Source organism: Salvia hispanica, unplaced genomic scaffold (assembly GCF_023119035.1).
Source record: "Salvia hispanica cultivar TCC Black 2014 unplaced genomic scaffold, UniMelb_Shisp_WGS_1.0 HiC_scaffold_1324, whole genome shotgun sequence".
NCBI lineage: Eukaryota > Viridiplantae > Streptophyta > Magnoliopsida > Lamiales > Lamiaceae > Salvia > Salvia hispanica.
Genome location: NW_025951610.1, coordinates 1 through 22,438, shown reverse-complemented (window position 1 = coordinate 22,438; position 22,438 = coordinate 1). Strand labels below are relative to the sequence as shown.

The 22,438-nt window shown below is 36.0% G+C and overlaps 4 protein-coding genes across 7 annotated transcripts; 3 read left to right on the top strand and 1 right to left on the bottom strand.

Moving 5' to 3' along the window:
- Positions 1-378: 378 nt before the first annotated feature.
- On the bottom strand, positions 379-3,110 carry LOC125198263 (protein ANTAGONIST OF LIKE HETEROCHROMATIN PROTEIN 1-like). The gene is made up of 5 exons (XM_048096646.1): positions 2,697-3,110; positions 1,693-2,224; positions 1,358-1,583; positions 813-1,258; positions 379-718 (listed from the first exon to the last, which is right to left on the bottom strand). Exons 2-5 carry the CDS (start codon positions 2,218-2,220, stop codon positions 698-700), a joined length of 1,221 nt encoding a protein of 406 aa, XP_047952603.1. The 5' UTR covers positions 2,221-2,224; positions 2,697-3,110; the 3' UTR covers positions 379-697.
- Positions 3,111-4,940: 1,830 nt separating this feature from the next.
- Positions 4,941-10,770, top strand: LOC125198262. The gene is made up of 4 exons (XM_048096645.1): positions 4,941-5,770; positions 5,855-5,908; positions 10,399-10,466; positions 10,671-10,770. The coding sequence occupies exons 1-4, from the start codon at positions 4,958-4,960 to the stop codon at positions 10,768-10,770; spliced, it is 1,035 nt and encodes a 344-aa protein (XP_047952602.1). The 5' UTR covers positions 4,941-4,957.
- Positions 10,771-14,095: 3,325 nt separating this feature from the next.
- Positions 14,096-16,358, top strand: LOC125198259. 4 transcript variants are annotated; one of them, XM_048096642.1, is made up of 12 exons: positions 14,097-14,116; positions 14,213-14,260; positions 14,399-14,436; positions 14,599-14,646; positions 14,744-14,846; positions 15,121-15,236; positions 15,379-15,451; positions 15,522-15,634; positions 15,723-15,806; positions 15,904-16,015; positions 16,103-16,187; positions 16,329-16,358. In XM_048096642.1, exons 4-11 carry the CDS (start codon positions 14,639-14,641, stop codon positions 16,178-16,180), a joined length of 687 nt encoding a protein of 228 aa, XP_047952599.1. In that variant the 5' UTR covers positions 14,097-14,116; positions 14,213-14,260; positions 14,399-14,436; positions 14,599-14,638; the 3' UTR covers positions 16,181-16,187; positions 16,329-16,358. The 4 variants fall into 4 exon arrangements, with proteins under 4 accessions (XP_047952598.1, XP_047952599.1, XP_047952597.1 ...); XM_048096640.1 differs by lacking the exon at positions 16,329-16,358 and having other exon boundaries at positions 16,103-16,321; XM_048096641.1 differs by lacking the exons at positions 14,399-14,436; positions 16,329-16,358 and having other exon boundaries at positions 14,096-14,116; positions 16,103-16,321.
- Positions 16,359-17,610: 1,252 nt separating this feature from the next.
- Positions 17,611-21,042, top strand: LOC125198261. The gene is made up of 8 exons (XM_048096644.1): positions 17,611-17,878; positions 17,993-18,014; positions 19,428-19,484; positions 19,569-19,650; positions 19,938-20,033; positions 20,180-20,304; positions 20,388-20,406; positions 20,570-21,042. Exons 1-8 carry the CDS (start codon positions 17,779-17,781, stop codon positions 20,813-20,815), a joined length of 747 nt encoding a protein of 248 aa, XP_047952601.1. The 5' UTR covers positions 17,611-17,778; the 3' UTR covers positions 20,816-21,042.
- The last annotated feature ends 1,396 nt before the right edge of the window (positions 21,043-22,438 follow it).

Sequence of the window (22,438 nt, the reverse complement as noted above, 5' to 3'; positions counted from 1 at the left end):
TGTATAAAAGCGGATATATATCCAATTAACTTTTCTTAACCGTATTTGTTGTGTAAGCTTCTTAAATTCTAATACAGATTCAATTTATTGCAGTAGTTGGCAATGACATATATCTCTTGCTATTCTATTTTGCCTAGCATTCTATTTTATTGCAGTAGTGAGTAGGTGCATGATATATACTAGAAATCCAGCTGGTTCAAGAGATATTCAAGAGTGAATGGGGTAAAAATTTCACTAATTTCAGCAGTTTCCCTCGTCCTCGGTATTCTGCAATGGAGATGTCTGTTACATATATTTTAGGATGTACATACAGAAACAGATTTTTCATAATCTACTATCAATCTTGAAATATAATCGTAGTCAAACACTTTTCCAAAGTAATCAACTAATCAAGTGGTTCATTACACATTGAATCACAAAAAAGGAATACAAAGTAGTTTGAAGACCATCTGAAGCAAGCAACAACCAATATTAGACATAGACATAAGCATTACACGATCTTATCATACGGAATTACAATAGCTTCCCTACAATTACACCCAATAGAAACAATACGATCCCCATAAAGGACCCCAGGTGGTTGACATTTCCTAGACACTTGTAGAAGTAACGACCAACATGATTCACAATTTTCCCCGCACACAACACTCGCATCTGTCCTCTCCCACAACGCCAAAATGGAACACTATCAGCTGTGTCAGTTCCCGCCTCCATTAGCCTAATCATAAGAGGAATAAGAATAACATATCATATTTATTTGTGCAAACAAAATGCAAATAATCCAAGTAATAGGATTGTCAATAAGCACTAACATGTAACCACATAGAATTTGCCATCTCATCTCGCATTTGTGTCCACTCAGTTGAAGGTTCAACGTTACCAACATACTCAACATCCTGGTTGTCCTCCTCCAAGGGGATGGTATCGGGTATAGCGTCGAGCTCACGTTCGATAGGGTCATCGGTCATCTCTGCTCGGATGAAATTATGGAGAAGGATGCAAGCCATAATTAGTCGGATTTGGATCTTAATTGGGTAAAATGATGCACTGCGAAGGATTCCCCATCGCATTTTTAAAACAGCGAAGGCACGTTCAATTACGTTGCGTGCCTTCGTATGTCTTAAATTAAACAACTCAATAGCATTTTGGGGGCGTTGTGACCCGACTGCCCACTCCTTGAGATGGTAGCGCACACCCTTGTATGGTGTCAAAAAACCCTCACTGTTAGCATACCCGTTGTCGCACAAATAATAATTGTCTGCAGGAATTTCGAAAGTAATTTCCATTTTATTGAGCTACACTTAAAAAAATTGAAATCTAATGAAATATATTTTTGATGCAGAAGTGCAGCCCTAACCTTTTGGGACCTTCAAGCCATATTCTCTACTAACAGCGTCCTTAAGTACTCGTGAATCCCCAGCTGAACCTTCCCATCCGGGTAAGGCATAAATGAAGCGCATTTGCCTGTCACAAGCAGCAAGAGTGTTGGTAGCTATCTGCCCTTTCCTCGTCCTATACCGAGGCTTGTCCGTATTGCTCACTAGGACGTTGATATAAGTCCCATCCAAAGCACCGATGCAACCCTAATATGCATTAATAAAACACAAAATTTGAATGTCTTCAAATAAGTAAACAAAATGTATTGCATATGGGATATGGTAACAAAGTGGCAGTTTTATTTTTGAAATATACCTTGAAATGCTTCCACCTAGAATCAGTTGAGTCATCTGTTACGGGGTCGGGCTTAGCCAAAAATTTTTTGTAAATGTCTAATAATGCGCGTAAAACAGCATGGACGTACTTGGAAACCGTATAACCAGACCTCATAAAATCAAACCGGACAATCCGAGATTTTTTGTGGTGTGCAAGTATTCCCAGAAACATAGCTACTTGTTCCTCAACTGTCACAAATCTTCCATCCCTCATCCCCCCCAACTCCTTCAAGAGTCTACACAACTTACCAAATGTGTTTCTATCCATTCGCAGATTATCAAAGCAATCAACATCACAAACACGTACTAGTCGATTCAAATGTTTAACTTGGGCAGGCATTTTATCAACGAGAGAGTAAGGTCGTGTGAAACGGCCCTGCTGACGACGACCAAGCTGGCGCCTTTTTAAATATAGGTGGATGATTATAATCATTTGAATACGAAGAAGAGAGAGTATGCCTTCAAGCTCAAGGATTATTTCAGCGGTTGTGCAAACATTTCGCGCCATCAAACTAGAACAAAAACACCAAATTGTTTTTAGCTTATACTACAAAAATATAGGCTAAATCTTGAACCACCAGAACAGTTGCGTGTTTCACATAGGAGAGACCTACATCCCAGGAACCGAAAACACAAAAAATTCAAGCAAGATAATAAATTTTTATCATTATTAAAACCTTTATACAGTACAGATCTACAAACATTTGACACATACCAAACACATTCAAGCCAAATAAACATAAAAAATTCAAGTCAAATCCATTAGAAAGAAAATAACAGTAGCCTCTACTTCACAGGTTAATCAAAAATACCAATCCATTTTTCTACAAATGTCGTAGAGCATTTTGTCTAATTTGAACACAACACATGTGCATTTCATATAAAAAAAATACTAATCCAATTTCTACGAATTTCATATAGCTTTTTGTCTAATTACACACAACGCATGTAGATTTCAAGAAAACGTATACCAATCCAATTTACCTCCAACCGCTGTAGCTACGAGCTGGAATCGAAGATGAAAACGTTGTGATAGTATCAGTAGCCACGCACGACTACCAAGCAATTTCAAAACCGGAGACGTCCAGCGATTTGTGGATTTTCACAGATGCAGCTGAAGCCCTCTCCCTCGCTGAAGCCCTCTCGCCGAAGTCCTCTTCTTCGATGAAGCCCTCTCCCTCTCCCTCGATGAAGCCCTCTCTCAGATGTAAAATGAATTTCAAAATGGTTTCAAAGAGGGGTAAGAATGAACCCCACCAATTAATTGGCACAACTCCCAGAGCATGTTAAAGTATCGGTGGTTGAAATCGCGATTATTATCATAGGAAATTGAGTGAACAGTGGCGGGTCTTTTTAAAAAAAACGGGTCAATTAGTTTATTGTCTGGGCTACCAAATGCTATGTTAATTATGGATAATAATCTGTATCCATGTTTAACGCGGATACCAAGCGTTGGAAAGTGGAGGAATGGTGTGAAAGTGATGGGAAATGGAGATGGTGTGAGAGAGGAGGTGTAGAGTGAAAAGAAAGTAGTCAAAGTGTTGGAAAGTGGAGGAATGGTGTGAAAGTGATGGGAAATGGAGATATATATAGAAACAAATAAAAAAACGAAAAAAAAAAATAGAAGCAAGGGCCGACCGACGGCCCTTCCTCCACAATGGAGGGCCGATCGGAAGGCCCTTCTCGTCGGCCAAGGCCGATACATCGGCCATATGGGGGGAGGTGGGATGGGGCGTGCATCGGCCCCTCCTCCACAATGAGGGGCCGACGGTGGCCGATGGGGAAGGCCCTCCCATCGGCCACCCATTGCTAATGGCCTTAAAATAGGCGTGAACTGCTGAACTTGTTCCTCTTCCTTTGTCGTTTTCTTTCTCCGCTTCAGACAATATCTTCCGCCAACTATTCTTCATAAATCACTAAATAAGGTACGTCTTCTTGCCTCTATACGAAAATAAACAGGATTTATTCCGCCAGCCCCTACCCAATTTTTTCTTCCTTTTTTCTATTTATAAATTTTTTGAAATTTCGGAAAATCTAGTTTATCCTCACCAAATTAGGGACGTAGAAGATTAAATTTTAAGTTGCAGAAATGGCTTCCCGCATTGAGGAAGAAGAAGATAAATGGAGTATCCAATATAAATAAAATATTAATTGTTATAATTGTTTAATTATTAAATTTAAGGTTAGGTCTCGGTAAACGTACAAAACTCTGACATAAAGGTGTGCCTATAAATAAACTTCTAGTACTACTAGTTTTAATAGGAGTTAATATTATCTCTATTGAGCAGTTTAAAGTACTCGTAGTATTTAGCTTTAGAATGTTTTTATATTGTTAATTTGAATTTTTTAATTCTTCCTTTACCTTTTAATTTTAATACAGTTATACAAAAATTATACTCCATTTTTCATCATATTTATAAAAATCCGAGGATAAGAAAATGAAGGTGAAATTTAATTTTTAATCCAATTGCAGTTTTTTTTTCTTTCATATTTTATGAAAATTTGAGAATAAGAAAATGAATGTGTGATAATGAAACTTTTTCATTTTTTTGGATTAGGCCAAATATTACTTATTACTCAAAAAATGTTAACATATGTATGCAATTTTCAATTTTTGTGATTGTGATTTTTTACATGCTATTATCTCCATTTATACTTTATTATGTGCTTCCATTTATACATGTTATAAAAATGGAACCAAAATTCTATTTTTATGGAGTAGTTTTATAATAAAATCTACACAAAATGAGCTAATATAATAAATGGTCCATTAACAAAATTACTAAATCAAATGAAACATTCACAATAGAAAAATGGAACATACAAGATTTTTTTAAAAAAAAACTTATTTTTAACTATATAAAATATACTTCCTCCTTCCCACCATAATCGAGCCACTTCTTTTGGCACAAGATTTTAGAAATTAATATTTAAAAAGCTAAAGTAGAGAATAAAGTATGACAGAGAGAAAAGTAGAGGAGTGAAAATAATAAAGTATGGGGAAATTAATTACTATAAGAGAAGAGATTTTTTTTACTTAAAATGGAAATGACTCATTATGTTAGGATATATCTCAAAAGGGAATGTGACTTGCTTATAGTGGGACGGAAGGATTATATAGTAAGTCCCTCCTTGAAAAAATTTCTGCATCCGCCATTGTAATCATGCATATGTATACAATCGATATTGAACTTACTTTTCAGGTTTTGTGATATATTTTTCACATATATGAAGCGGTTAAAACAATGAGTCTTGTCTCCTATAGATGGAAGAACATGTGGCGTTCCCTCCCCGGCCTCCGCTTCCACTTCCGTCCCGCCACCACCCCCTTCCGCATCCACTTGGAAGATTTTACCATCCACTCTAGCTTTGTTTCCCAGTTGCTATTTCACCGTGACGCCGCAGCCGCCGTCCACGACTTCCACCTCTTATTCGACGGCCCTACCCCCAATCCACAATATCCATGCGGAGTTGACAGGGAATTCTTGGAGGAATGCGTGCTCTACGCCATCAATCACGGCCTTCAATCTCTCCGCCTCCACTGGCCCACCTACCGCAAACTCAGGCTTCCGCCAGCGTTTCTCACCTGCAACACGCTACGGGAGCTCGAGATCAGGGATTTGTTCTGCCCGGTTAAACTACCTGGACGCTTGTCCTTACCTAATTTGAAAACCCTTCATCTCCACACCCTCTTTTTGGTCTTCGACGATCATCACCATAGGATGGACCCCTTTTCCGGCCTCCCACAGCTGGAGAAGCTTACTCTCATCAATTTATCGTGTGATGGCCTTGTTATTATAAAGGCTCCAAAGCTTAGAGTTCTTGAAATCCAGGATTATTATTTAAAAGTGAAAGAGATCTCTGCTCCATTGCTTACCTCATTTAGATACGAGTCTGATATTGCTTGGGAATGTGCAAAGGTGAATTTCCCAATGTTGGAACAAGTCTATTTAGACATTCATGACACTTGTTACCATCATCACGATAACAACTTTGTTATGATGCTTCACCAATTTGGGCATGCCACCACAGTTTCATTCACTGTGGACACTCTGCAGGTACATTTCTCTCTCTCCTCATATACATTTACTAATAACTAGTGTGTTGCTTATATTTATGTTTGGGTTGTTTGAAACGGATAGATTCTCCAATGCAAATTTGGTTCTTTTGAGCAAACTCCTACTCCATTTCCCAACTAGTATTAACCCCCGTGCTATGCACGAGACATAAGATTTTTCATATAATGAATATTAATACCAATGAAACTGTAGGAAATAAGAATTCATAACAATAGAAAGATTTACAAAATCAAATATATGCTTATCTTGTCCCACTCTAAATCAATAATTTACTTATTCCTAAATCAAATATTTCAAATTCAGTCAACAATTTTATACAATTAGCACTCGTGCTATGCACGAGACAAAAGATTTTCAAGTAATGAAGATATAATAACAGCTAAATATATTAAAATAAAGAATATAAAATAAATAATATAAAAACATATTTACAAATAAGAATATAAAGTAATTATAAAGAATATACATAACATTATAAACAACAACAAAAAGAAATTTGTATATCTATCAAGATACTGTAAATGAACCCATACATATTCAGCATATCATTTTATACAATTTTAATAGTATCTACTATCTAACATGAGTGCAGTAATATTAAATAAAAATTTGTCCCCTGAAAGAAATGAGACTTCTATTCAATGACGGAGAGAGTTATTATTATTATTATTATTATTATCCTACATGACACCAAATTATCATCCATTCATCTCAATATATTTATTTTTAAAAATATAAATTAATAGTATTAAACTTGTGTTGTCGTAACATTTATATGTCACATACATTTATCATATACTCCCTCCATCCTCTAAAAATAAAATTTTTTGAAATGACATAAACTTTAATGCAAATTTGGTAAAGAAGAGAGATAGAAAGAAAAATGTTTTAGTGGAAAATGAGTCCAACATGAGAGAGAAACTGACCTTAATTTTTGTTAATGGTCATTGCATACGACATAGCCAAAAAAAATTGTCGTCGTTGGAATCTGAATAGCAAGTTAGCAACTTCGAATCATATGGTATTAAAGACATTCGAGGAATCAAACACTTTATGGCCAATTTTATGGTCACCCAATATTTGACCCTCCAAAGTATGATTACCTAACCGTGTAATTATCATTATATATACACTTCAAAAAAAGAAAAAAAGAAATGTACTACAAATACGATTAATAATTTTATCGTACTACAAATACGATTAATAATTTTATCGTACAAATAATTATATCTACAAATATCCATTACAACAATTTAATTATACCACAAGTTGATTTACAAATCAATAAAATAAAAATACACCTTTAATGTTGAAATTATAGTAGTACTACTAAACTACTTTGGCACAATTCGAAAAGCATAAAAATTGTTGATTAATTTGGTTTGTTTACATGAATATATTTTAAATTTTATTGTAATTAAAATATAAAAGTAACCACAACAATATTTGTGAAATAATAAATTATATGAATATATAAAAAAATTGGTAAAAACATAATCACATATAAGTATATATTATAATAATTTTTTAACAAATTAATTTTTCATTACAAAAATATAATTCAACTACTTTCTCAGGAAGGAAGCATAATTTAAATGGTTAGTGTGTATTAAGAATTTAATATTTTGAAATATTTTTATTTTAAAATTATATTTAAATTTTTTTATACAATTAGTGATAGTATAACTTATGTAATTAAATATAATTAGTGATATAGACGTTGCTATAATTAATTTCTAAAATTAATTACAAAAATATGTCATGAATATCCAACTCCTCCTATGATTACAAATCGATAGCTAATAAATTTAATATGGATAAATGTAAAATTATAATATCACTATATATTAAACAGCCCAAAACAAAGCCCAAATATTATATCTCCATAAATTAATAATTGATCAAACCTACTTCTCAAACATACAGGAGGGGCCGCCGGCATTTCCCTCTCACTATCTCTTCCCAATAGGAGCTGCTATTACCACCGCTTCACCGCCCTACTTCACGCCTGCTTGCTTCATCTATCCCACCACTGACCGCTGCCTTTTCTTTTTCTCCTTCGTCGCTCTGGCCATTGTGTCACATCTCTCTCGGTTTCACGCCCCACCTTGTTGCCGTTGCATTCGGTGGCTAGACTCTGCGGCGCATTGATAGGGAGACGGAGAGGAAGAAGAGGGATTTGACAACCCCCTAGCCGGTGCCGGTGCCTCTTTCTCCTTCCTCTTCCTTTTCTTATTCTCTCCTTTCTCTCTCATTGTTTCTCGTAGCCAGTCGTCGCCTTGCAGCCACTGCCCCGCCGACCTCCATTCTGAATATTAGACACTTCTTTTGCACAGCCTCGCCGATCAACCGCTTTGCCTCGCCAATTCCTCCGCCCTCGCTGTAGTGTGCCCCGGAGTATTTTGGTGGTTTTGCACAGCCACCTAACCGGCGCCACCGGCATTTCTCTCACTCTCCTTCCTCTTCATTTTTTTCTTCTCACCTCTCTCTCTCGTCCGTCCCTCTTGATTGTATAGATTTTTTATCCAATAATATCTGCCTCTTTTGCCATTTCTTAAAATGACCAAAAGGGTAAATAAAATAGTTTTACATTTTCCCTCCAAAAAGGATAAAAATGTCTTTTCACCAAATTGTCACTTTAGAGCATCCGCAATGGCACTTAGGCCAGCCATAGGCCAGCCATTCTCTCCCCTGCCACGTCAGCAACACCAAAAAAACCACCTGCCACGTCAGATTTAGGCCAGCCATAGGCCAGCCGCAATAAAAACAATTCAAAATATACTACATTTATGGAATTAAATTTACGATTAAAATACGGAATAAATTTACGACACATATACGGTATGGGAAAATTCATTAATTGCATTTAAAAAAGTTACATAGATAAAAAAAAAATTACATGCATAAATAAAGAAAAAAACTATCTCCGTGCAATCCTCCGTGCCCACAACTCTTCAATTATATCCTTTTGGAGTTGAATATGAGCATCCACTTGGCGCATGTTGGCAAATTCCTTGAGTCGGTCGGCTTCATCGAGAGGTACCCCCTGTCGTACACTAGGGGTGGCCGTTCCGTGGCTTGGACCGGCTTCATCGTCATTGGCCCAACTAGTCAGTTGTACGCCTTCGTCTTCGACGATCATGTTGTGAAGGATAATGCAGGCGTACATTATTTGGCCAACGCAGCCGACATTCCACAAACGCGTTGGACCCTTAATTGCCGCCCATCGAGACTGGAGCACACCAAATGCGCGCTCCACGTCCTTGCGTGCCGACTCCTGTCGTTGCGCAAAGTAGGCCTTCTTTTCATCACTTGTTTGTCTGATCGTCTTCACAAAGACCGGCCACCGAGGGTATATCCCATCCGCCAAGTAGTAGCCCATATCATGCCGGTTGCCGTTGGCCACAAATGAGACGGCTGGACCGACGCCCTGGAACTTCTCGTTGAAGAGGGGAGACGAGTTCAGGACGTTGAGGTCGTTGTTCGACCCGGCTACCCCAAAATACGCATGCCAGATCCATAGCCGGTGATCAGCTACGGCCTCGAGGATTAACGTGGGGTTCTTTGACTTGTAGCCGGTCGTGTAGGCCCCCTTCCAAGCAGTCGGACAGTTCTTCCACTCCCAATGCATACAATCTATGCTGCCTAACATCCCGGGGAACCCATGCTTCTCCCCGTGCATCCGCATCAGATCCCCGACAATCTTGGGCAGTAGGGCTTTGAAGGTACTGCCCACCGAAAATGTCTACCACGCCGTCACAGAACTCCTTCGGACATTTCAGTGCCGACGACTCACCGATGTGGAGGTACTCATCCCACATATCTGCCGCGCCTCCGTAGGCCAACCGCCCGATTGCCGCCGTGCACTTTTGGATAGGGGTGTGGCCGGGTCTGCCAGCCGCATCGTGCCGGAAGCGGAAACACAGATAGTGACGCTCCAATGCCCCAACGATGCGCATAAACAACTCCCTGCGCATCCTAAAACGCCGCCGGAACATGTTGGCGGGAAACCGCGGGCGCTCTGAAAAGTAGTCGGCGTACAACCGCTCATGTGCAGCTAAGTGATCCCGATCAATCACTGCTCGGTGGTGGACAACTGGTGGAGGGCGAGGTATCGCCTGCTGGTGGTAGTGCTGTTCCACCATACGCATGTACCGCTCCATCCCGCGGTTCATGTAGGCCTCCATAGCCTCGTTCATCCTCCGTTCGTACTCCTCACGATCCCCACCACTACCACTACCGCTACCACCAGCGTTACTCATCGCTCGATGATGCTCTTAAACAGAAAGTTAGACAGAGAGAAAACTCGTTAAAACAAGTGGTGCAAATGAAAATGGAATGAAAATCGCGTTTATATAGGTTTTTTTTTTTTTAAAAAAATGAAAATCGGCGCTAGCCGATCGCTGGCCGATCGCGGTGCCACAATAGCGGCTAGCCGATCGGCTAGCGCATCGGCCAGCGCACACCAATCGGCCAGCCCACGCCGATTGGCTAGCCGATTTGCCGCTCGCCTGCTGCAATGGTTCGGCTAGCCGACCGGCTAGCGCGGCGAATCGGCTAGCCGGTGGCTAGCCTACCATTGGAGATGCTCTTAGATTAGGATAGATATGAAATGTCTCAGAGTGATGAAAGGGTGTTATACAAATTGCACAGTGTTTCAGGGAGTAATAAACTACTCCCTCCGTCCCACTTAAAATGCAACATTTGGAAATCGGCACGAGATTTTATGTAGTGTTGTTTTGTGAGTGAATGAAGAGAGAGTAAAGTAAGAAAGATGAAAAAGTAGAGATAGAGTTGTTTCCATTTTATGAAAAGTTTCATTTTTAATGGGACAATCAAAAAAGAAAAACGTTGCATTTTTAATGGGACAGAGGGAGTATTTGACAAGGACTTTGAACTGCAAGGTGGAATTTTCTCCTAGTTTATTTGTTAGTGAATACGTGACTGACGAAGATATGTACAACTATCTAAACTCCTGATAATGTAGTGCAACTCAGTTGGTAAGATATTTTTTCTTTAAAATAGTTTTCCATTGTTGATCTTTAAAAAAATGCATTTTCCTTGGGATTTGATTTGCTTAGTCTTGAAGTATTAGTTTTTAGATTGTTTGTAATAAAATGCATTACTTTATTCTTTACTACATGATAAAATGTTAGCAGTTTATTACTTTATATTCATTACTACATATTAAAAGAACTTTTATTAGTTAAAGATTTCTATTATTAAGAAACGTAATATAATAATGAGTACTACTATACTATAGTTGAATGGTGGTAGTATTTGTTTTGTTCGGTTTGAGTGAGAAAAAAGAAAACGACAAAGATAGTTTGGAAGATGACAACCATAAATTAACATCAAATTTAAAAAAATAATAAACTGCTAACATTTTATCATGTAGTAATGAACATAAAGTAATAAACTGCTAAAATTTAGTTCTGCCCAATTAAAGTCGATGGTATGGCACAAGTAGAAATATTTATGATAGATAAGTCTAGGTACAAGTGATTGTGGAGTTTATTCGTGCGGCCAAGAGACTTCAGTGAGTTGGCAAAGACTGGCTGTAATATATGGAGTATGTATTTAGTAGGTACTCTACTCTAATAGACCCTAGCTTTTAGTTTAACCTCTAATTATTCACTGATGTAGAGGATAAGAGTGTGGATGTGGTATTTCACAACCAGGATTGCTAACCAATCAATAGGGGGTTTGGTTTGTTCACCCAACATATAGTACTAGTATATACTTATGTACCCCTTCATCTCTTTCTGATAACCATTATACTTCATTTATCACAAAAAAAGCGATTCGATTGCAATGGACCGGAAGGGGTCCAATTATTTAGCATATACATACTCCTTGATGCACCTTAAATTATTAATTATTTAATCCTCCCTTCGTCGCGGAATATGAGTCCCATTAAGTTTTATAATAAAATGTGAGTGGAATAAATTGGTGGAATGTGGGGCCCACTTAATATTTTTGGTAAATGTGAAATAGGACTCTTAAAGGCATGTTCACTTCGTTCTGTTTCATTTCTACTTCCTCTGTTTCACTATAATTAAGGTGAAACTTTTCGGCGCGGAGTTTTAGAAAGTAATGTTGGATGTGTTAAATAAATATAGTAGATAAAAAAAGTAATAGAGAGGAAAAAGTAGAAAGAATAAAGTATAAAGTGGATAAAGTAGATGGAATAAAGTAAGAGAGAGTAAAGTAAGAACGAAGAAAAAGTTACCATATAAGGAAACGACTCAACTATGAAGAAACTTTTCGAAATGGTAAAATGACTCAACTACTGTGAAACAGAGGGAGTACGTAAATAGGCCCGTAAAGATTTGGGTAGGCATGGCCCACATAATTGAAACAAGATAGCAAATCTTATCAATTTTGAAAGAAATGAAATATGCTCTATTTCTTATGAATAGTGTTGATTTACCAAATTGATATAGTTATGCATATTGATATAGTTACAAATTCTCTTAACAATTAATGTAGGTGCACACAATATGAATATGATGCAATTGCAAATATTCTTAATAATTGTAGGTCAATAATTTTCTTAAATATCTTATAATTTGCGTCGTTGTTTAGGCATAAATTTAAGAAAATATGCTTAGTGAATTAATTGTGTAAAGAATAAAATAGACAAGTAATTAAGAAAAAAATAGTCCACACGTATATGATTGAAAAGAGAGTAAAGTAAAAAAAAAAAGAATAAAAATAATTAAATATATTAATTTTTGTTATAACTCAAATAATATATGATAATATAAAATAGTACGTATATGACTCATGTAATTGTAGTTTACATTATAACTGTAATCACAAATATAGTTTAAATTACAATAATTATATTGTATAATAATTGTAATTTAACTTATACTGTGCTATTTACGATTACTTCAGCATAACTTTATAAAATGAAATTAGTTGTACAATATAATCAGAGACAGTAAAAAACAAAGACCTAGGAAAATTATAAATAGCACAAGTACTCCCTCTGTCCCATTAGAAATGCAACGTTTTTTTTTTTTTTGGGTTGTCCCACTAAAAATGAAACGTTTCCTAAAATGGAAATATCACTCTCTCTACTTTTCTCTCTCTTACTTTACTCTTTCTTCATTAACTCATAAAACAACATTGCATAAAATCTTGTGCCAGAAACTAAATGTTTCATATTTATTGGGACAGAAGGAGAAGGAATAGTTTCTTACTCCCTCCGTTCCACTTAAGATGACACGTTTTCCTTTTTAGTTTGTCCCAATTAAGATGACACATTTCCTTTTTTGGTAACCTTCTCTCTCCAATTAATACACTCAACCATTTTTTCCCACTCCTATTAAAATATTTATCTTTCTTTATCTCTCTACTTTAATACTTACACCTACCTTCTCTCTTCAATTAAACACTTTAACCAATAACTCCTAAAACCCCGTGCCGGCTAAGCAATGTGTCATCTTAGCCGGGACGGAGGGAGTATTATATTTGCTGAACCTAAAACTACAATGACGCACAGGGACGGATGTTGGGGGGCAGCCCTCCATTGCTACGTACATGTAGTAGTTATCTATTTTTATGCATATGAAGCATGAATAATTTTATGCCAATATATAGAATTAATTCGCATCACTTTATACTACACTGTTTAAAATTCTACATTCTTCATAATTCTCAATCTAAGTATTTATTGTTATTTGAAATATTTCTACTTGAATTTTACAATTAACATTTATATATAATATACCCGTGGTGCGTTAAAATGTTAATTTTTCTTAAATTGCTAACTTGCTGACTTATCAACGTAGTGTATTAAAAATATCAACACGATCACAATAAAATGTCAACACATATTTGTATCGACATTTTAATAAACTGTGTTGACATTTAAATATCAATGTCAACATAATGTATTAAAATATTAACTTAAGTTTATGTTGACATTTCAGTATTATTGTGTTAACATTTTTAATACATTGCATTTGATGAATTAACAAGTTAGCAACGGATCACACTCCTAATATGCTCCTATCTAAATATATTAATCTGTTGTAATTAATTGAAGATTGTCCATACCATAACCACTTTATATATACATATAATTTTATTTATGATTAAATATTATAAAGAACAAAATGTAATGGGTCATGGATGTTACAGAGGCCTTTCGCGACACGTGAATTTTTCTACCACCGAAGTATCTAGAAACTGCAGATATGGGCCTTTGCAATGGGCCATAATCAAATTGGCCCAACAACAAGATTGCTATAAATAAAAACTTCTAGCTTGACATTGAAGCGACGATCGACCAGAAGCAGTTAGCAATCGCGGGTAAAATTTCAAATTTCTCTGATAATGATTATTTTCTAATATCTCAAATTCTTCTTCTTCTTCTGATTTAAGTTACTTTCATGCGCTGTGATTTAGAATATTGAAGCGACGATCGACCAGAAGCAGTTCATAAGCAATCGACATGTAAACTTTCGAATTCCTAAAATCTGAAGTATCAGAATTATTTTCATACGCAGATGAAAAGTTAGGTTAAAATCTGAAATTCGTCTTCAATTATCTGATTTAAGTTATTTTCATGCGATGTGGTTTAAAATATTGAAGCGACGATCGACCAGAAGCAGTTCATAAGCAATCGACATGTAAAATTTCAAATTCCTAAAATCTTTCATACGCTGATGAAATGTTAGGTTAAAATCTGAATGAATCAGAATTATTTTCATACGCTGATGAAATGTTAGGTTAAAATCTGAAATTCGTCTTCAATTATCTGATTTAAGTTATTTTCATGCGCTGTGGTTTAGAATATTGAAGCGACGATCGACCAGAAGCAGTTCATAAGCAATGAGCATGTAAAATTTCAAATTCCTTAGGTTAAAATCTGAAATTCGTCTTCAATATTCTTGAGTAATAATATATTTTTCGTTTCATGTGTGTTTTTACGTCTAGGTCGACGGCTGTTAGACTATGTGGAGAGTGTCCGATGGAGCTGAATTTGGAGCTGTTGTATCCTAACCAGCCGCTGCTTTCAGAATGCGAATGCGGTTATCAGGTTTATATTCTGTTTTTCAACACTTCCTTGTTATCAAGAAAAATAAAGATGTATTCTGTTTTTCAACACTTCACTTGTTATGAAGAAAAATAAAGATGTTGAAGGTGTATATTCTGTTTTTCAACACTTCACTTGTTATGAAGAAAAATAAAGATGTTGAAGGTTTATATTCTGTTTTACAACACTTCACTTGTTATCAAGATAAATAAAGATGTTGCAAAGGGTGGTGAGAATCGGGCATCCTCAAACTAATCGCATACTCCACTTTTTACAGATTTGTTTTGGATGTTGGAACAGCCTAGTAGCACGGTACAAGAAAGGTGCTGTAGGGACTTGTCCTGCGTGTGGTAAACGCTATGATAAGGCCAGATTTGTTTCCAGGCTACCGAGGTCAGTCCTTGCACCCGAGTATTAGTTTAATTAGATTGTAGGCCGGATTTGTTGCTAGGCTACCGAGGTCAGTCCTTGCACCCGAGTCTAAGTTTAATTAGATTGTTTTAAAGCCACTTATCTCATGTTACTATACTTATAGGCCAAAGCCGAAAGCGATTGCATTTACTACTGTAACTGTGAGGGGAATACCTCTCAAATTTGCTAATGATGCTGTAAGTAAACCATTTTTAATTGTATTGTTTTATAAGCTTGTTCTTACTAGTCAATCCTATACATCAACAGACTTTGATGAGCAATACATGTTTTGGGAAATACGGGAAGGTGACTAAGGTCTCAATTGCAAGAAAAGCTGATGGGGAAATTTTGTTCTATAAACCCAGTATATGCTTTGAAATGTGAGTATTTTATTGGTTAATTTACTTTTGTAATATGAATGGATGGATTCGCATCATGAGTCCTTTTTAATATCTTATTTTATTTCAGAGAAGCAACGTTTGAAAAAAAACAGAATGCTCTGCAGTGCATTAAAGCCCTGAATGGCTTCAAACTAGATGGATCACAGTTGGTGTAAGTATTGTTATAATGTTGTGCGTTTAATATCATTATTATAATGCAGTGCGTTTAATATCATTATTTTAATGCGGTGCATTTAATTATAACTCAGGGCAAGTTACGCGATTGGGTCTGATTATATGGATCGCGGGGGCGACGAATTTCCTGCTCCTCTCCTGGATGATACTGATGAAGTGGTCCCGAACGAAAGGGGAGCCAGTAATGTAAGTATCAAACGCATTTTGTCTTCATTTAATGATCAGGACTTCTCAATAATCACTTATATTCAATTCCTCATCATTTATGATCAGCGCGGACAATCAATAAGTGGCATACGTGTGGATGCGGAAGTTGCTGATGCACTAAAGATGGATGACTGTTGTGGGTGAGCTGGAGGTGAGCTGGACATGAGCTGGCGCTGAGTCAGATATCCGGGAGCTAATAGCTAGTCGGTTATTAGAGGCATCTTAACAATAAACCTCTTCTGATTTTGTATAATCCTTTTTTCTGAATGAGTATTTTGGTATTCTCGTTTAGGTTTGAGCTATTTTGAGTATGGTGTTTGAGCTCAATAAATTCAACAGCTGTCTGAAGCAAACTGTAATGCATGGCCATGAACAGGGGTGGACACAGTTAGGCAAAGTGTAGGGCTTTAACCCTTACCCAAATGTTTTTTTCTTCTTTTTTCTACTTGTAAAATTTTTGAAATTTTCATAAGCCTTCTATAGCCTTTACTAAAGCAACCCATTAAAGACTAAATCATCGAGTATAAATAAAAGAGAAAGGGGCTGAGTTTGAGTAAGTAATAGGTAGTATTTTAATATTAAGTGCTATTTCACCTAGATAACAGGGTACTACTAGAACTTTTAAGTTTTTAAAAATAATTTGTAGGTGTAGAATTCTGTGACAGGTTATGTAAATGTAGACTACATACTAGTACAACTGTATTGCTTCAAACAATTTATAGTAGTATCATTTTAAAATACTTACCCCTTTTTATTACTCCCTCCACTAGAAGTTGAAGTAATTACGAGACTGTTTTAAATTAAACTCATTCTCCTTCGAGTTAAAAAACCTCCAAATTGTAAAGAATGAAATACAAATAATAAGTATGGTTCTGAAAAATATATTTGAATTGATTCAAATTTGAAAAAGTAAGTTAGATACTCCCTCGGTCTCATTTTAGGAGTCTCGGTTGAGTTGGGCACGGGTATTAAGAAATACTATAATGGAAAGTTGGTGAAAAAAGATAGTGGAATGTGGGTCCTACTTTTATATATTGGTTTTATAATAAAATGTGAATGTGAAAAGGTGAGTGAAATGTGGGGCCTATTACCAATAATGAAATATCTCAATCGGGACTCCTAAAATGGGACACCCAAAAATAGTAAAACGGGACTCCTAAAATGGGACGGGGGGAGTATATGTTATAGTAGTAACATATATCTTCGTTTAATGGACAAGTTAAAAAGAATTTTCAATTTATTTATAATATTTGAATTGCTTCTATATTACTTTTTCAAATTTAAATCAAATATATTAATTATATTTTATGATTCCGAAAAATTAAAAAATTTATATAAAAATCATTAATATATGACCACAATATTATTCATATTTCATGTGCTATGTTTGCATCCATTTATTTTATTTAAATGCATAAATAAATAAATTTTTCTTAAATAATTTTTTTAGTTAGTACTCCTACAAAATATGGTCACATGACTCACATAGATTTATTTTACTGTTAATGCGTGAAAATTTTTGCCGGCTCCCTAAATTTTGTCACGAATATAAAAGTCAAAATATTAGAAGATTCAAAAAGAAGTCATCCAACGACTTGGTAGAGTAGAACCTCCTCCTGCGTCAGTTTCTCAATCAATTTTTTCGCAATTACGCTTCCTCTTCTTCGTCTCCGTTTCTTCTCCCCTTGAGAAATTGAAATCGGAGCTCAATTTAGGGAGATTTTTAGCAGGTAGCTCCACAAATGGGGTCTCAAGCGAATATGGACAAGATGCAGCAGCGCCAGAATTATCGTAATCTCTGGCACACCGATCTCATGCGCACAATCCAAAATGATCCCCCATGTGAGTATTATTTTGTATAACTTCTTTATCTCTACGCCTAATTCGATTTCTTCGTTTACGCCCAATGTGTTTGTTAGGCTGCTGATTTAATTTTTTTTTATGCTTTTTGGGCAGATTGCTGCTTGTCGTTTTGGTGGTAAGTCTACTGATTGATTCATTGTTTTATGTGTTTATCGTTACTAAGGAATTACTATCTTCTTGGTTTTCTGCTCTTGTGTTATTTGTTTTTTCAGATCTGTGTTTCGTTTTGATTAATAGTATGCTTTAATTGAAGATTTCAGATGTTGTTATTTTAAAGCTCGGATTAGTTAACTTAGGCTTTGAGACTTTGCTGCGACTCAGGGTTGACTTGGATTAGTTACTTCATATACTTGTGCTTAATTTAGGATTAACTGAGTTTTAAATTTAAAGGCAACGGATTCAAAGATCATTCCAATCAACGAGATATTCATTTCTGAGTTTCTGCAAGAATGTGAGTTCAATTTAAAAATATGATGACAATAATAGTATCAATTTATCCTTTGAGGAAGCATTGTGCTTTTGAGGATTAGCCTAGATAGATAAAAGTAAAACTTTAAACTTTGTGATATTCAAAAGCCCTTGAATCTTGATAATCTTCCATTTGAGCTGATTTTGCATGATTCATATCAAACTGATATGCTAGGACTAGAGCAATGCTAATGAGGTGTCCAAACAAAATCATGTAGTATCTAATCAATCATTAAAAAGTAAATATCTCTTAGTGGCTTATGGCTAATATGTGACGGCGAGGAATGTCCTTGCTAAAGCTATGATTGGGTTAATTAAAAATTTTCGGGATTTGGAAGTGTGACTAGGATGATAACAAAATGGGGTGGATTTTCAGTTTTCCACCACAAAAATAAAACGATTATTGGCATCATTTTCTTCATTGTCACTTCAAATTTGGAATTTTTAAAAATTGAGCTGTGGGGCATGTGTTAGCTGCCATCTTCCGTTCGTTTTGCAACAAGATTATCCTCGAGCTCAGCCATGACCTGTTACTCAAAGTCTCAAACAATTTTTGGTTGAGTAATGAGGACAATGGTATTTCTTGATTCCTCTTGCGTCTTCGATTTTGTTGGTCTATACCATTAACCTTTGAGGAGTTTTTACTTAAACAAAAAATCTATTTCCTTTAATCAGTCAGACTCCCCCAGGATATCACAAACCATTATGGTTTGGGATTGAAAATTATTGTCCCTTTAACATGTTCAGCGGAACTCTTATCTGTAAGAAAAATCGTTTATCCCTTAATAGGTCACAGACTCCACCTCCACCAAGACATCAGGAAGTATATTTCAAGAGCATTTTGGCCCAGTTTAGGATTTAGCTTTGATATGTAGCTTTGTTGCAATTTCATAAGACCTCTCTAGGTATTAAATCGTTTGTGGTGGTAAGATTGAAAATTAAGCATGTATATGGCCAATCTTGACATAAAATTTTGTTTCATCCGCCCTTGATTCTGCATCTGCAGTGTGAAAACAAGTTTTTGAATATGTTAAGTAATTAATAACTTTCCATATTACAGTGGCCCCTGTGTGTCGTATATGCTCCGCAAAAGAGCACTCTACAATGACATGTCCCGGTAATGACCAATCATCTCTCATGTTCTAGATTGTAATTTGACCACCAGTTGCGGTTATAATCGTTATTTCTGTTTTTGTGACAGGTATGTGTGCTGTGCTGGGTATATGCCTTGCAGTGGTCGATGTGGTGAAAGCCGTTGCCCAGAATTTTGCCTTGCAACTGAGGTACTATGAAGTTCAGGGGACCAAAGTTTTGTGTTATAAGATTTATGATTTATGATATTACTGCCGCGATTTTAGAAAGCTACAAAATTTCTCCAGCTATGATACCCATTTCTATTTTTTTTTTCCTTTTATCTACATTTATGCTTAAAACATTTTTTGGCAAGGTATGGACTCTCTTCTCCAGTGTGCACTAAGTGCCTCTATTCTTGTGCTCTCCTTGTTTTGTTTGTTTGACTCCTGCTACCAAGCATTGCTGATATACGAAAATAATCGAAGTGCAATTTCAGGTTTTCCTGTGCTTTGGAAATTCAGTTGCCTCTACTCGGTTTTTGTTGCAAGATGAATTCAACATACAAACAACACAGTGTGACAATTGCATCATTGTACTCTCTCTCTCTCTCTCTCTCACACACACACACAAATGTACTTGTGTGCACTCAACCGATCTATCAATTTAACCAATCTCGTCTGCTCTTCCCTTACGACCTCCTTAATATGCAGCTTGACCAACTGCTAGTTCTGTATGTAGGGTTTCATGGTCTGCCTCCAACAAATTGCTTGCATTTTCTCCATTGTTGCTATGATCGTTGGAAGTGAAGAGATCTCAGAGGCTTCCCAGATTCTGTCATGCTTGTCGGATATGGTGTATTGCACGTAAGAAATTTTCACCATATATCTTGAATGTCAATCTTTTGTTTCTATCCTCTACTAAGTCGAATATAATTTGGTTTTTGCAGGGTTTGTGCTTGTATGCAGGTAAAGCCTAATGCCACTTTAGTACTTTATACCGTTTGTTCAATAATTAACTGCATAAAGAAATAGGTGAAGTTATTGCTGGTGTAGCTGTTAGAAAACCCGACTTTGTGGTTTGGTTCATAAGTTCTACTATCAAAATGTTTGTCCTTTGTGTTAATATCAGACACAGCACAAGATTGAAATGGACAAGCGTGATGGTAAGTTTGGGCCACAACCGATGGCAGTTCCACCCGTCCAGCAAATGTCACGCCTTGATCAGCCATATCCCTCTACTGTCGGATACCCTCCACCCGCATATGGGCAGCCAACTTATCCTCCTCCACCCGCGTATGGGCAGCCAAATTATCCTCCTCCACCCGCGTATGGGCAGCCAACTTATCCTCCTCCCCCTGCAGGCTATCAGAGGTGAGCTTGTGTTCCTTCTGTACCGTTGGCTCGTTGGTCGGAGACGGAGTTGTTCGAATACATCATCCGGAGGTTGTTGATAGATATTCATAAACATTTTCTGTTGCACATTCTAGTACAGTATTTGGTTGGTAGTCATATGAAGACCCCTACTAATTTTTTAAAGCCTTGCCATGACTTGAGATTTATGCTACTAGTATATAATAAAATGGCATTTACATGTTTTGTGTTTGTAACGTCCAACGTGACTCTAAAATAAATTTTGCACCAATTATGATAGAGCTAAATTTAATAGAAAGAAGGCTGTATGTATTGTATGGTTAGAAACAAATGATTGATCGAGTCTTAATGGGCGGCTACAATTGACGTACACGTTTTAATATCATTCCGATTAAATAAGGCATTATAATTCAATTCTTGAATTAATTTTTAATTGCTAGTTACTACAGCGAGTACACGCATATGGAGTATTATAATATCAGACAACATATAAATAGTCATTGTTATAATGTGTTCGTTCACATCGAACATGTGAGGAAGCTTCATCCTACAATTATTCATTATACTTATGGTAGGTTCAGGTTCTTCTCATAATAGTATAATGTATTGAGGTGATCATAGTGCTATTATTTTTTGCTTTTATTTTCACTTTTAATCAAATGAGATACATAAATAAATTAAAGTGATAATAGTTACTTACATCACAAAATTTAGTCAAATTTTGATTAATCTTTTAATATTTGAAAATATAATTATTCTTGTGGAGTACTACAAAACAACGTTCTTGATGATACTTAATTGGTAGTAGGATATTTTGATATAGCATTGGGGAAGTGAAGAGGCATTGCAACAAAATTCCCCACCAAAAACCATTGGTATAAGCATTGATTTAGTCCAAGTTAGAGAGATGTCCCAATTCAAATAACAATCAAAAGCAATCTCATCTTCACAGCTGGATTTGCTGCTCTGCTATCATGACTCCTTTGAAATGGAAAATTAGACGACAAAAATATTCTAATTTAAAATTATCTAAAGAATATATTGTGGGATGTTATTACTTCATGCCAAATATAAATTCAGTTGAGACGACGCCATCAAACTCAAACCACATCCAAAATGTGTATTTGTTTGGTTGCCTTTCTTGGCATATTAACAATTTACCCTCTAAAGGATAAATAATCGATTTTGTAACCACGTTGTTACTACTATTTAAATACAACACTAAAATTTAAACAAAAGATTCAAAAAATTTTATGTTGGCTAAACATAATGTGTGTTTAGATTCGTTTACGATAGCTTACCCAACTAAATGTATACTACTAGTAGTACTAATTACCGGTGGCGGACGCAGAAATGAACGAGAGTATGGACTAAATTCTCAAATTTTACCTTAAAAATAAATTTGTAGGTAATTTAGATTATTAATAGGGACTTTTATATAATAATGTGTATAGAATATGAATAAATTTTAGGACTTTATAATTGAAAAATAATTAAAAAAATGAATTCATTAGGGGCTAAAACCCCTCCCCCATTAAGTGTAGGTCCGCCAGTGCTACTTACTTAAATTAGCTACTTATTCTACCAATGTAGTTACACTCACGTCAAATTTTATCCAATTACACCT

What these genes read in the sequence shown, in the direction of transcription:
- LOC125198262 (XM_048096645.1), top strand. Translation starts at nt 4,958, where the DNA reads ATGAGTCTTGTCTCCTATAGATGGAAGAACATGTGGCGTTCCCTCCCC. An exon ending in TCACTGTGGACACTCTGCAG is followed by an intron (nt 5,771 to 5,854) that starts GTACATTTCTCT and finishes TGAAACGGATAG; the next exon opens with ATTCTCCAATGCAAATTTGG. An exon ending in TTTCAGGGAGTAATAAACTA is followed by an intron (nt 10,467 to 10,670) that starts CTCCCTCCGTCC and finishes ACAGAGGGAGTA; the next exon opens with TTTGACAAGGACTTTGAACT.
- LOC125198261 (XM_048096644.1), top strand. Translation starts at nt 17,779, where the DNA reads ATGGGGTCTCAAGCGAATATGGACAAGATGCAGCAGCGCCAGAATTAT. An exon ending in TGCTGCTTGTCGTTTTGGTG is followed by an intron (nt 18,015 to 19,427) that starts GTAAGTCTACTG and finishes TCCATATTACAG; the next exon opens with TGGCCCCTGTGTGTCGTATA. An exon ending in AATTTTGCCTTGCAACTGAG is followed by an intron (nt 19,651 to 19,937) that starts GTACTATGAAGT and finishes GTGCAATTTCAG; the next exon opens with GTTTTCCTGTGCTTTGGAAA.
- LOC125198263 (XM_048096646.1), bottom strand. Translation starts at nt 2,220, where the DNA reads ATGGCGCGAAATGTTTGCACAACCGCTGAAATAATCCTTGAGCTTGAA. An exon ending in TGGCTTGAAGGTCCCAAAAG is followed by an intron (nt 1,259 to 1,357) that starts GTTAGGGCTGCA and finishes AAATTCCTGCAG; the next exon opens with ACAATTATTATTTGTGCGAC. An exon ending in CAAATTCTATGTGGTTACAT is followed by an intron (nt 719 to 812) that starts GTTAGTGCTTAT and finishes TCTTATGATTAG; the next exon opens with GCTAATGGAGGCGGGAACTG.
- LOC125198259 (XM_048096642.1), top strand. An exon ending in CCCAGTATATGCTTTGAAAT is followed by an intron (nt 15,635 to 15,722) that starts GTGAGTATTTTA and finishes ATTTTATTTCAG; the next exon opens with AGAAGCAACGTTTGAAAAAA. An exon ending in CTAGATGGATCACAGTTGGT is followed by an intron (nt 15,807 to 15,903) that starts GTAAGTATTGTT and finishes ATTATAACTCAG; the next exon opens with GGCAAGTTACGCGATTGGGT.